Below are 14,528 nucleotides of genomic sequence, written 5' to 3'. Positions count from 1 at the left end.
AGTCTAGAAATCATGTTGCATGATTTTAAAAATAATTAACTTGCATTTTATCACATGAAATAAATATTTAGCACAGTAGAAAAGCAAAACTTTATAACTGGGTACAGAAACCTTTGTTTACAGTCACATGATGTTTCCTGTAGTTCTGGACTAGGTTTTGGTTGGTCCACTACTCCATACATCACCAGACCTTTCAAGGTTTTGGAGCGGTTGCTAGGCAACACAGAGTTTCAGCTCTCTTAAAAAGGTTTTCTATTTGATTCATGTCCATCACACGGATGAGGTGTGACTGTGTTGAAAATGACGGTACTCATTAATCTTTGTAAGCAGGAGAACTTTAAAAAATTTGATCAAATACTTATTTTCTCCACTCTAACTCTGTTTGTTTACATTAATTGCACTTTTCAAAGTTGAAACTAAAGTTATTTTCATTTGTTGGGTAGCAAATACAGTTCCTGCTATGCCTTCCTGGTGTAGCTAGCATTAACAAAGAGCGGTTTGAAAAGCTGGGCTTTAACAGGACCCTTACAGGAGAGCTCGTCGTTCTTGCCGGGCAGCTTGAGGCTCATGCTGCTGGTGCTGCGGCTGTAGAGGCCGATCAGCTTAAACGAGGAGCGCCCGTCCGTCTGGGAGAAAGACGGAAGAGCCACCTGGCTCCCTCGGCTCCGTCCCGGAACGACGTCCAGCAGCCCCACGCAGCCGAGGAGGCGTACCTGCAGAGTGCCTGGAGAGAGACCAGGGGTGTCTGATAAACACGTCGGCTTGCGGGAACACGAGGAACGAAGCGAGGCGTCCCGCCGGCGCCTGTACCTGTGAGCGGCGACGGCTTGCTCAGCGTGCTGTACTGGTTGTGCACATACGGGGTGCTCTGCTGGGAGCTGAACGCCGAGGACGAGGCCAGCACCAGCTCCTCCTTGATGAGGCAGGCCTTGGGATGATCCTCCGGGAGCTCCTGGAGCCTCTGCTCCAGGGAGCAGCGCAGCAGGTCCAGACGCTGGGACGACTCACTCAGACCGCACTGGGCCTGCAGAGCGGCAGAGGAAACGGGAAATGACCTCAATGTTCGAGTTTGAGCTTTGAGAGCCGGTGCTAATAAACGCAACTCTGATCCCAGCCTGTGGTGAGGATGACAAGTTTAAAGAAACTGAAACGGGCAAAAACGAAAGGCTGACTGCCTTGGTCAAATGTGAAAAATAAACTTCAATAAACCTGCTTTCAAATGGTTCAGAAAGTGCAATTATTATTACATTTAATAGACAGATCTATTAAATGTAAATATAATGTACATAAATATGTAAAATAAATGTAAAAGAAATAATAAAGCATGACGTCGCTCAGAGTGCAAAGCATAGAATTAGACTGAACAGATCTGCTCTAATGGATCGGGCATATTGCCACTTATATTCAATCTTTTTCAATATCGGGGCTGATACAGATATAAATAAAGGATCGGTGCATCATTAGATGAAATCACAAACTACGAGGTGTTTTACAGCAGCTTCATGTGACAGAGCAACACAAAGTGGCAACTAATTCTGAGAGGAGAGAAACGATATCTAGTTGTTAACAGTCCTGTCAGGATAACAAATTTTGCTGGACGATAAATTGTTCCAGAAGTTACTGCGATAAACGATGATATTGTCTCTAGATCATTCTTAAGTAATTTAACGGTAATGGTAGAAGTAGTAATGCAAGAACGCATTCTAAAAGACCAGTACACTTTACATTTTAATGAACATTTGGAACTGGAAGACATTTTAAATATCCAAAATAAATGAACAAAACAACAAATAAAATGAATTTTGAAGTCTTTGTAAACAAAATTGTCCTTCAAATAAAGTCTAGTTCAGACCAAAGCATCAGACTGAAGGCTTTTATTATCCAGTCTTTGGTAGAAAGACAAAAAAAAGAAATAAACGATAAATCATGCCAATAGCAATTATTGAGTTTGTTTTAATTTATCACACAATTAATTGATTTATTGGTTATTATGACAGATCTATTAAATGTTTTTATTGTCTAGGCAATGAATTTATTTTCTATTGGCAGTTCTTCTTACTGCACTGATTGAACAAATTAAAGTTTCTGTTTTTACACGTTTGACCAAGCTTGAGAAGGTATTTGTGTTTTTAAGAGTGCTGTACTGGTGCAGAGTTATCAAATGAATTTGTAATCCAGTACATTTTAAGAAATGTTTGAAGTCAATTCAAGTCAAGTTTTTCTGTATCAGATCGGTATCGGTCGATACTAAACCTCAGATATTTGTATCGGTATCGGATGTGAAAAAAAATTATTTTTTGTTTGACTTGGCGCTCTGTGGTTGTTGTTGTCTCACCTCAGCGATGGCCTTCTTGTCCTGGACCTTCCCCGCCCCCAGCAGCCGCAGCATGTTCTTGGCTCCCTCAGCCATGGCGTGCTCCACGCGATAGTGGTGCCAGAGCTCCTCGACGCGCAGCTCCACCCCGCACAGGTCCGGCTTGCCTGGGAGACATGGGTCAGGGGTCAGGGGTCAGGAAGGCATGTGGTCGACATCACACATGGATACATGCGGTGGGGATTCACAAAAAGAAACCAAGCCGCAGAAATGTGCAACTGCGCTGTTGGCATTTTTCTAAACATTGAAGGCTGGCATAAGCAACGCTAAATAATCATTGTGTTTGTTTCAAAATAGTATGATTGGTGCATCTCTAATAGATCCTTGAGTTGAATGCTTCTCTGTTTTTTTATATTTCTTCATTTTTGTTACATATTCAAGTTTTCCAATGTGACTTCCTCTTCGATCCACCAACAAGCTTCCTTTCCCTCACCGCTCCTATTTTGCTTAGAGCTGCTCTGATTTTGAAACTTCAACATACCAGATTACTTATAAGTCAGCCAGCTGTAACAACGTGCACACACAGGTAGGGGGAGCTGTTTGTGAAGTTACACAGTCAAGAATTAGCAGAAATAATTTGGGTTATTTAGCCTTTCATAAAAGAAAAAGAATAGGGTGTTGATATTTTCACTATGTTATTTGTTTACTTGTAAATGCCAGTTTCAAACTGAATGTTTATTTAGTACCGTAATCAAAATAAACTAAATATTTAGCTCCAAGTAAAGTATTGAGTTAGCAAGTTAAATAAGTCAAGTATTTACTTTAGTAACTAAATATTTGACTTCAAACTAAATAAACAGTACTGTAAATATTTTGTTTACCAATATTTAGTCAAAAATTAGCAGCAATTTAGTTAGCAAGCTAAATATTTACCTCTAAACTAAATATTTAGTTTGGAGTTAAACATTTAGTTGGAAGATAAATTTAGTGGAAATATTTAGCTATTTAGCTAGGCTATTTAGGAACACAATATTTAGCTCGAAAACTAATTACATACTTAGCTAACTAAATAATTAGTTAGGAAATATTGTGATCCAAACTAAACATTTATTTGCTCAGAGCAAAATATTTAGTTTCGAACAAAATATTTAGTTTGCTAACTAAATATGTTGCATGGAGCTAGACATTTATTCTGTAAAATATTTTGCTTACAACCTAAATATTTAACATGGAACTATATATTTAGTTTGTTAATTAAACGCTTTGTTCGAAACTGACATTTTTTTCCTCTTTTGACGGGCAAAGTAACCTAAATTATTCCTGTTAATTTTAAATTACAACGTCACGTCACAAACTGCACCCCGTACACAGACTCACCCGCATCCTTTGAAAACTAAAGAAACCTACTTTGGAAATGCAGATCTCAAAGCCAGAATGTTCAAAAACGATTTGAGTCAGATCTGTTGTTCTGTGTAAATTAAAGTGTAAGATGGCATATGTTTTCACAAATGCATGTTCAAACATTGATTCCTTTAAGGAACTAAATGGATGAAAACCCAAATATCCACACAAGAAGCCTTTGAATGCACCTCCTCCTCTCCTCCTTCCCTGCAGCCCTTTCTGCTGCCATCTGGGAGACAGACTCCCTTCCTGGCCCCCTGCACCTGCCCTGCCTCCTCCCTCCAGCCGCAGCTAAATGAGGCATGGCTTTTAGTTGTTGGCCAACATCAAGGGGATGGAGGAACATCAATAAGGCTCTAACCTAAGAAGGCCGTAATGGACAATGTGAATATATATACACACACACATACACACATATATATATATATATATATATATATATATATATATATATATATATATATATATATCGATAGATAAATGTGTGTGTGTGTGTGTGTGTGTGTGTGTGTGTGTGTGTTCTTCACTGGACTACTAAACACTGTGAAGATCTGAAACAAGAACTGATCGATTACCACTCGTCATTAAATATGCAGCTCTTCCGAGTCCAAAGGGTGACAGGTGGGATGAAAGAGAGGATGAAGCTTAAAAGAGAATTTAAAAAAAAGAAGAAGAAAACAAAAGCGGGTACTTTGGTTGTCATCGGACTGCTCGGTGGCCTGCATGGCCTTTCGGATCTGCATCCGGATGATGTCGATTTTGGTTTTGCTGTCCTGCAGCATCTGCTGAGCCGTCTGGAGGAGCTTCTTGTCCTGCAAAATACACCAGCAGAGGCTAAGTGTCGGAATCGGCAGCTGGATTGGGATTTTTGGTGCTGTGGAAAGAAATATCTCTTCTTTTTGCCACACATAAAACGAAATTTTATATCAGACAAAAGTAGCATAAATCCAGTTTCCAGAAGTTTTTTTTTTTTTTTTTTTTTAATCCTTTCAAAAAGTTTCAGCTCAGGTCAATATGATGTGAAAAAGTAATTGCTCCCCTCAATCAACCAATAACTTCCAATAAGTGTTTACAAAAGCTGGCAATAAGCTATTTTTTTATGACTACAGAGGAATTTTGACCCGCTCTGCGTTGAAGAATTTCTGTGATTCATCTAAACGTTTCTGAAAATGAACGGCCTCCCCGTCTCAATACAATTTAAAATATTATGTATTTTCCAGGAATATAGTGTCATTTTATAGCACAATCAAGTAACTACATGCTACCTTTGGTTTTTATAAAAATACAGTAGATATCTATATGTCAATTTGACTTTGTAATTCAATGCCTTGAAATCAGGATTCTGTCTATTTTAAAACTCCTGGTCTTTCTAAAACTCTTCTGCCCTGGCGGAAAAAAACCCACTTTTGGCAAAAAATAACTGAGGCCATTATTTTAGGAATGGCACATTATGTAAGGGGGAAAAGAAATGCAGATGTGAAAAATGAACAGAGAGTATACCTTGGTACCCCCACTTGAGTATATTGGGATCATGTTCTCTGCTCCCTGCTTGACCTTCAGCTCGATGTTTAGCTGTCGCTCCAAAGCTGCGATCCGGTGCTGATTGGCCGATGTCCGACTGACTGAGCCCGGAGACTTAGTGGTATCTGCAGACACATGATAGGAGGTCGGATTACTTCTGTGTTCACTTCATCAACATGTGGTAAAGGCCACATCTTAGTGTGGATGGTTTTCCTGGAGACAGTGCAAACGTCCACAATGTCTCCAGAAATTGGGGTAAATTATCTACTAAAAGATGGGAGAGAGATCTGAAAAAAGTTATTTGTTGTAATTTTTAAAGTATCAAAAACCTGGGATTCTAAAAGGGTATTTTGAGAGCCGTTGTCGCTCAGTAGAGATATCATACAGAGGCAATAATCACCTTCTGGACTAACCTATTTGGGTATAAATAAAATTATATTTTAAAAATTATATTTTACTTCCTTTAAACCCTCCTGAACTAGAAAATAAAATACATCTCATCTGTCAGTTGTCCACTGACAGATGAGAGTCAAGTTGGTCCACTGAACAAGTTTGCCATTACCTGTATGCATCATGTGTAGTGGGATATGTTGCCCTTAGTTGCCGTTGAGTGCTGGGACAATACATTACCTGCTTTCTGCTACAAAAAATATATAACTGTGTGGTTAATCTGATTAAATGTGTTAAATGATCACAATAAATACAGCTAAAGTTGTACTTTTAGTAAATACAGAAATGAATTAAAGCTTGGAGTAGCGCTGAAAGACCCTCGCACTTTGTAACCGAGGTCGTTCCGCTTTGCCACCTTCTTCCAATAACCTGCCATGCAATTCCGCACATCACCAGCAGGCTTCCAACTCAGAAGTAGGAATTTCCAAGCTCAGAACACAAAGATGACTCACCAATAGCTCATAGTGATTGGGAGGGATTAATCAGTGTACCAAATTTCAAATATTAGACGCATAGGTCTGTCTGAGCTTAGGGGGCGCTGTTGAGCCATTTGGCCACGCCTAAATTTTGGTGAGTTTTTGAGTACTTTTAGACCCTCTTAAAAGGCAAAGTAAAGAAATGTTTTCGAAAGTCAAACAGAACTTCGCAGCACTTTTGCTGCCCAGGTCTGATGATGAAACAGTTCACGGACGTTGCGTCCCCTTCCTGTTGTTTACCTTGGTTGTCATCCGGACCCTTGACAACAATGTGTGCGTCCAGCTCCTGCAGCTGAGCCTGGAGCGTCTCCAGTTTGCGCTTGGAGCTGCGGAGCTGCGAGTCCACCTGCTGGCCCTTCCTTTTGTCCGTGATGGCCCTGCGCAGATTCTCCGCGCCCTCCTTGATCTTCAGCTCCTTGCGGATCTCCCTGCGGATCCTCTCTCGGTGCTCGTCCAGCCGCTGCTGCACGCTGGAGTCCGAGAAGTCCGAGTTCTGGTCCAGGCCGAGCTGCTGGAGCACCGGCAGGCCATCCGGGTCGGTCTAGAGAAGGAGAAAACAAACGCAGTGAGATGCAGAGGTCGAAGCATTTCGTTCAACCAACACTCGGTAATATGGCGGTTATTCTATTTGAGACACAAAGGGACCAAATAAGCTCAAGGGAGAGCATCTGATGGAGTGAGGATGAGTCAGAAAGAATGCTAGCCAACCATTCTGACAAACTGAAACAAAGAAGAAAGGAAGGGGAAACAGATACTGAGTGAACTGTCATCCTGTGAAACCTACAAAGCTGACACCTTAAGGCAGAATCAAAGCTGAGGTTCCATTTAAGAGCATAAAGAGCTAAGTGCTCACATCAGCAGCCCAAACAAGATTAGAGCGGATTAGAACAGAGTCAATTAAGATTCCTGTCTGCTTCTGCTCGCGTTGCATGGGAAACAAAAATGTTTAAATATCATAAAAAGTGAGCATAAAGCTTTCAGGATCAAACTTGCCAGGTTGTTTTTATGCTTCATCTTATTTTTGCTGTTCTTTTGTTAAAATCTACAACCAGGCAGTAACTATCTATCCACACAACATGGAATCCAAGAAACTACTTGTGTCAGAATAAGAGTGCAACACTTAGCAAGTCTCACCAGATGAAGACGTGCCTGCAGTAGTGCTTTGAAAGGCAAATTTAACTGAGGTTATTAATACACTCCTTGTGAACAACCGCTGTATTTCATTTTATTTGGTTGTGACTTTGTCTCATTTGAGGTTCATCAAATTTTCTTGTGTTCTGGGCATCGTCAGAAAGAAGGAATCAGAAGTTATTCATGAAAAATAACTCCTGAACTTCTTAACTTCACTAAATAGTTATTTAATATTTACTTATTCCACAAGTAAGAAACTGAAAATAGGGTTTCTGCAGGTTTCACCAATTCAAATTTGAGACCTTTTTAGATATTTTAAAGACCAGCATGAATGAAATTTCAAACCTATGTCGCCACAGATATGTACAAACTTCTTCTGGCCAACAGGCGATAAATCTGCACGTACCAAGGTAGACACACAAAAGCTAGCTTGCTACTTATCTGGCTAGCTAGCTAACCATAGTAATGTCTGCTAGCCAGATAGCCTAGCTAGCATGGGTGTGTTTACACAGATATAAATACATTAATGTCTACGTATGTTAGCAGCTAGTTAGCAGTAACCCCAACTGTCTCGAGTTACAGAAGGCAATGAAGATGTCTGAGTGTGACTTAAACTTTTGCCTGACAGAAAAGTTTTACAAAAAAACATTACACAAGATTAAAATATCCAGTCAAGACCAAATTTGAAACCTTTGATTAACCCATTATAGACCAGCCTACTTTATAAATTTTTTTTTAAATGAAATTTAAGACATTTTAAGGCCTTAAATCTAGATGCATGAATTCAGGACTTTTTAGGGACACCCTGGAATAGTGCTGAAAGTCTCAAGAGAACCCCCTTCTGAAAATAAAATAAAACTGATTTACTCCCTTGAGCAGTAATAAACAGAAAAAGGGTAGATATATGCTGTGTTTATTAATGTAACCTTGTTTTCAAATAAATTAACTTTTAAGAAAACTGTCATGTATATAACTGTGAGTTATGCAATGACTGCTATGTACTAAAAAATATGCAAATGGCCCAAACACATTCTTTGTGTGTATGAGTAATCCAACTGAGTCAGCATTTTGCCAATTAAACTGTCTATATGTTGGACGGCTGTCAAGATTTTGAAACCTGAAAAATGCTCCATCATGTCATTTCAACGTTTCCTTCTTTTGGTTTTTTTTAAACGTCAGTGCTGCACACTGCAGATCAGCCGTCATCCTCTACATTATGCCATAAAGAGCAGAACAGCGAAACTTATAAAGTCAATATTCTACAAAATACTATGTTTACTTGGAAACTACTTAAGTTTTCAAGTACTTAAGCATTCAACATGTGTAACTCCACATTTTAAAGTATGTGAACTTCAGTTATCAATGTTATTTTTTACAGCAGATGGAATAATTATTATTTTTGTGTCTTAGAAAAAAGTATTAAAATGCCCAAAGGATGGCCCGTGTGAACTTGGTGTCCATCAGAATGATTTGACCCACAACCACAATTCCAGACTGGTGACAAACTTCATTCACCACCACAGGTGCTTGATTTAAATATTTTGAGGTGAGATTTTCACTGACCTTCCTAAAATAAGAACAGAAAATGTTACCTGCAACACAGCACACTTGTCTTTTATCTGAACTTCAATGTAGACTGAAGCATCAACTTTTATGTTTCAGATCTAATGTGACTTACAGATTTATGTTCTGCAAAAATTAAACAGCTTTATTAACAGCAACTTATTTTTGACCCAGCTCTCCTCAACTTGTCCATTTTGGCCTGCATGGCATAAAGACACGGCTGCTAAAGATAATTCCAAATAGCTTTGCTTAAAGGGGAAGTATTATGTCTTTTCCAGGCCCATAGTGGCATTTTATAGCATAATCCAGTAACTATGTTACCGTCAGTTGTTACAAAAATGTGTCAAATATGACTTTATTACCCTTGAAATTGGGCCTCTATCTCTTTAAAAACCACTGCTCCTTTGGAACTCGGCCTCCATCGTCACAACATGGCTCCTCTATTAACCCTTTAGCGACATTTTTATGTTACACTGAAGAGAAGCGAGTTAAAGAGCTCAGCAGACGTGCAGCTCCACCAGGTGTTTGCTAATTGCTGCTGGCTAGTCTGAAGGAGCTGATTGGATGAGTCTTGAGAGAGGGCTTCTCCGTGAGGTGAAAGCTTGGAAACTGCAGCTCAGAGGAGGAGCTGCGCCTCAAAGGCGGAGCTAGGTCCACCCAGGCGTTTTGGACAGGATTTCTCAGACATGCATGAAAGGATCAAGACAACATTCCAAGTATGTTTTTGATGAGGGAATAACATTATAACATGATGTAAAGCTTAAAAAAAAAAAACACCTTTAATTGTATTTTTATTTAAATGCCATGATACTGGGAAAAGTGTGACATTATTATTCAAGGTTATCATGCAGTGAGAATCTCACACCACTCCATTCTGAGTAATAAACTGCATATTTTTCTTTAAAAAAAAAAAAAAAAAAACCTGGTAGATTGACATTCATCCATCCACACCGGCCTCATCGGATCCGTCTCAATCACATATTCAGTCATTGTCCCACCGTCCCCTCCTCTCTGCTACAGAGTAATGACAAGGGACTCAGAGTCTTTGACCGTGCAGCCAGCCCTCCAAGCTCAGGGGATCTGATTACAGCTCCTCTGGCTCTCTGTGACCAGCCAGCTACGCGCCGGCCGCGGCCACAGCTCTCTGCTCATTAAAGCTGTAATCCATCTGCTTGCACAATGCACTACAGCAGCCGGGCACAGCAGCCCGAGCAGCACAGCACCAACCACAAAGTGCTTACAGGATTTTAGACTGCAGCTTTAATGCACAACTCAAAGACACGCAACTAAGTATGTTTGACATACCGGCAACAGAGAGGGATGATCAGGAGGGACATCACTGTAGAAATGTGTTGTCTTCCAATAGAGCAGTCGGAGAAAAACAGTAAATTTAAATGGAGATGCGCCAAGATGTTTAGGATTTATCAGACCTACCTGGTGACTGGAGGATAGAAGGTCAAAAATCCAATAATTTTCACTTACTAATGAATGCAGGTAGGCAAAATGAATGCAAACCCGATCTCACCAATTAGAACACTCTTCAGAGTGGGGGTTGCTGCAGAATGATGAAGAGTTAAATTTAGCTATGTTGAGAACAAGTAAATGAAATGAAATCATAAGCAACACTGAGACGCAACAAGTTGTTTTTTTTACGACATGTCATTTGCTCTGCAAAACAGAGAGAGAGAGCAAGACTTCCAACTAGGCCGGTCATAACAAATTTGGCTGGACGATAAATTGTCCCAGAAGTTATTGCAATAAACAATGATGTTGTTTTGAGACCATTTTCAAGTAATGTAATGTTAATGGCATAGTAATGCAAGAACACATTCTCAATTATCAATCAATAAACTTTAAGTTATAATGAACACTTAACACTGGAACTGGAAGATATTTTAAATATCCGTAATAAATATGGATATTTATTTTGAAACAACAAATAAAATGAATTATGAAGTCTGGACTAGTTGCGACCAAAGAAACAAACTGACAAATCAAATTTTTGGTGGTGAGAGAAAAGAGAAAGAGGCTAAATTATGGAACTGGAAATGATTGAGCTTGTTTTAATTTATCATGCGATTAAATTGATTTGTTGCTTAATGTGACAGGTTGACTTCTAACGTCTGTCTGTCAGAAACTCAGGATGTGGACATGCTGACAGATTTGTTTTTTGGAAATCTCAGATGGCCTTTTTCACAAAGCGACCCAGAGCCTGTCGTGGCTCCTGAACGGGATTTTGAACCAGTGTTGCATATTTCCATTGGAAGAATGAGGTTCCAGTTGGACACTGTGGAAAACACTTGCACATCCTCATCCGTCCTGTGAAGACGTGCGCACACACACACACACACACACACACACACACACACGGTTCAGTTCCTGATCTGAAGGTTCAGCATCATTTTGACCATTTTAAAGGACTTTTAATACAGGTTTTAATGCAACTTCGCATTAAATGTGTCATTATTTATTGAATGACACTTCATGACATCAGTCGTAAACATTCATGAAGACTCCTTCATGTTCATGATAGATGTTATGTTTATGACATGGTCATGTCAGTCTTATGCACAACCCATCATATAAAGTGTCACCAAAAAGGGTTTCTCATGTCACGCCCCTCAGAAAATATTGGCCTAAGTTATTTTTTCCCAAAAGTGATTTTGGTAAAAAAGAATGAAAAAAAAAAAATCACTATAACATCTTTCCAAAAGATGATTTAGGTCACACAAAAACAAAACACTTTTAGGCTGTTTTCTTCAGAAGGTGATATTTTCTTAAGGCTCTTAAAAGAAAAATTGGAATCAGCTGCAACTGGTATCAAAGGGTCAAAGGCTGACAAACCCTAGAGATCTGCTGCAGAACATCTCTACTTTTACAACATGTATCTTTGGCACACTTCAACACTGATGAGGTAGGCAAAAAAAAAAAAAAAAGGCAGGCAGCTCGTGGCAGCACAGAAAGCGAAGCCAGCAGCGAACCACGAACGACAGGAAGGGAGAGTTTTTGTTGCTCTGACGCACTTCTGCTCCGCACAATGCAACTTAATCCTTCGTGTTTCCCCAACAAAGCAGTTCAGGAGCGAGGTGGGGCGACAGATCACCCCGCTCAAAGCCACAAAACACCACAATCGATTCGCAGCAGCAGAGCAAGATGTTTTGACAGGAAGTAGAACGAGGAAGCTGACAGAAAAAGACGGCCATAGCTGAGGATTGAAAGAAGGCGCAGGCAGAAGCAGGTGGCGGAGTCGAGGCCCTGCTCCAACCGAAGTCGCCTACCGAAGACTCTGCGTCGCTCTGGTCGCCGGGTACCGTGGAGTCAGTCAGCTGATCCCCCACCACGTCCTCCAGTAAGGCCTCGCTGGCCATCGCTGGTCTCCTCGCTGGCCTAACTCACGCGCACACTCGCACAGCAAAGGCTCTGACACCAATCGGGCAAACCTATTGCGCTATTCCTGCCTCTTCAAAATCCAGGATGACCATGAATCAAAAAAGGAGAAAAAAACAAAACAAAAAAAAACCGCGCAGGGCTAAATCTGGAGCGAGGGGATTGAGATGGAGAAAAGGAGGAAAGAACAGCAGAGAGACGGCCGCCCCACCTCGCTGCTTCCTGTTCTGCTCTTTACCAAATAGAAAGCGAGACGTCGTGCACTCTGTGCACACACACACGCTCGCCTGGGTTTTGTAAGTGAGAGAGATCGCAGTCACTGTGCTTCCTGCTACCGGGTCTCCAAAGCCCAGAGACAGGCTGTTGTGACAGAACGCGCTCGCTCTGACCGTCAGAGGCCATGCTCGTCGATGTTATGGAGTGTGTGTGTGTGTGTGTGAGAGAGAGAGAGAGAGGGGAGGGAAGAGAAGGACAGATTACTCACATTAAATGTGTATTAGAGTCAAAACAGAGGAAAATCAAGAATATAGATGAGGTCATAAGGCCACCGCAGACCACAGTGAAATGGGTTTTAAAAAAAATTGGACAACAAAAAAAACACTGTTTTGACTTAAACTGGTTTGTGATTCCCTGGACAGGGTCACCTGTCCAGGGAGTCCAGGGTGACCCCGCCTCTCGCCCGAAATGTCTCGCTTTAGATAGGAAAAGCACCCCTCACAACCCCACTAGGGACAAGGGTGGAAGAAAATGGTTGGATGGAGTGTTTGTGATTGTAAATGTATGATGACCTCAAGCAAAAATACAAGGGTTATACATAAATCTAAATCAAAGATCTTGTTTCTTTAATTCATAGCAGAAATACAATAATAATTCAGACTGTTGCTACCTAAATGCCATGACATGCCTCTCTGAGTCTGGACAAGCCTGCATTGTCATTTCATTCCAGTTTTAGCTGAGCTGAATGACAGTGACACACGTATCACTGCAGCCTTCTAGGGGCCAAAATGAGCTGGTTTCAACATTGGAGGACAAGAAGTAAATATTTCATGGTGTCTTCACACCTGAGAGTTCAGCAGAGTCGGTTTGAAAATGTAATATTTTCAGCTGGTGTGGGTAGCTTTCACACTGCACTAGCTCAAGCGAACCAAACCAATGGAAAAACCTCTCCCCCCATCTGGGCTGTGGTGGCGCTGCACCAAGAACCACTGAAGGAAACAATAAGAAAGCCTCTGAAGAAGACACCAAAGGAGACGCAGCGTGACTTCTTTAAGTAACACATAAAAATGGAGTGGCGTCAGATTTTAGCAGCTGGAAGATTACTCTTTGGCAAAAGACCCCGAGGTATTTCTCTTGCTAGCGCTAGCAGCACACAAGTTTATTTTGGTTGTATTTACCCACAATGCCCTGCGCTATAGTTCGATAGTCTGCTTCCTTCTTTTGGAGTGCTCTCCGGTCTGCTTGGCGTGTTTTTGTACCGCACCAGAGTTCACTTCAGCGGAACCGAGACCTATGTGTGTCGGCGGATCAGAGTTCGCTTTGTTGGTCCACGTCAGACTTTGACTGCGCATCCGAACCTCCCCAAGCGAACCGGACTTTCTAGGTAAATGAACGGAAGTTCGATTAAAGCAGACTAAACTGGGCTGGTGAGAACGCACCATAAATAAAGACATTTCTTAGAGAGCCATATTATCCAGTTTTATTTATTTGTTTGTTTTGCATCGCCCTTTGACTGGGAGTGTTAAGGGCACATCAACAGCTTTGACTCACAACATCACAAAAATATACTTCTACTATTTTATAGAAAACAGGACCCAGGGTCAGGTCAGTGGCCGACACTCTCAGCGATCATTGTTGAACCTCTTCTCCTTCGATTTCTACTAAAACTCTCCAAAACTGAAGACCAACAACATCTATTGTCTCAAAGCATTTCAGCTTTTAATGTGTGCTAAAGCCACCAACTGATAAAAAAACAGCTATCTGCTTTAATCTCACTCCTGGCACACCAACACCCAACGCCGCTGCAAACCACTGAGCTGCACTCGGATACCTGGTGTAAGTCTTTGTGGGCTGGTACTGATGACGACATTTACGTCACACAGGTTGTTAGGTAACGCGTACAGGAGAGTGGACTTATGAGGATGAAGCAGGCAGTTGTGCACCATGATGGTTTGTGGTTTTTGTCAAGAAAAATCTTTCAGCGACCTGACCAGCACTGTGGCGCAACAAGTTAGGGTGTTGGGGGGGAAAGACCTGCAGTCTTTCACTTCGTCCTATCTAGACAAGAC

The 14,528-nt window shown here is 41.0% G+C and overlaps 1 protein-coding gene across 3 annotated transcripts in view; it reads right to left on the bottom strand.

Moving 5' to 3' along the window:
* The window catches only part of LOC106930631 (serine/threonine-protein kinase N1-like), a 47,477-nt gene that overhangs the window by 16,444 nt on the left and 16,505 nt on the right, over positions 1-14,528 (bottom strand). For 2 of the 3 annotated variants that reach the window (XM_015008292.2, XM_015008291.2), the window contains exons 2-7: positions 6,403-6,703; positions 5,216-5,361; positions 4,407-4,527; positions 2,336-2,481; positions 811-1,024; positions 530-724 (exon numbers count right to left, since the gene is read on the bottom strand). In XM_015008292.2, the coding sequence (XP_014863778.2) occupies positions 530-724; positions 811-1,024; positions 2,336-2,481; positions 4,407-4,527; positions 5,216-5,361; positions 6,403-6,703 (1,123 nt within the window). Of the gene's footprint in view, positions 1-529; positions 725-810; positions 1,025-2,335; positions 2,482-4,406; positions 4,528-5,215; positions 5,362-6,402; positions 6,704-12,134; positions 12,944-14,528 lie in introns of those variants that run through there. The other variant, XM_015008290.2, reaches the window with a different exon arrangement.

This window comes from Poecilia mexicana, unplaced genomic scaffold (genome assembly GCF_051168715.1).
Source record: "Poecilia mexicana isolate PSO_F unplaced genomic scaffold, ASM5116871v1 scaffold_8, whole genome shotgun sequence".
NCBI lineage: Eukaryota > Metazoa > Chordata > Actinopteri > Cyprinodontiformes > Poeciliidae > Poecilia > Poecilia mexicana.
The sequence above is the reverse complement of the archived record's forward strand: the minus strand, read 5'-3'. Positions and strand labels throughout refer to the sequence as shown.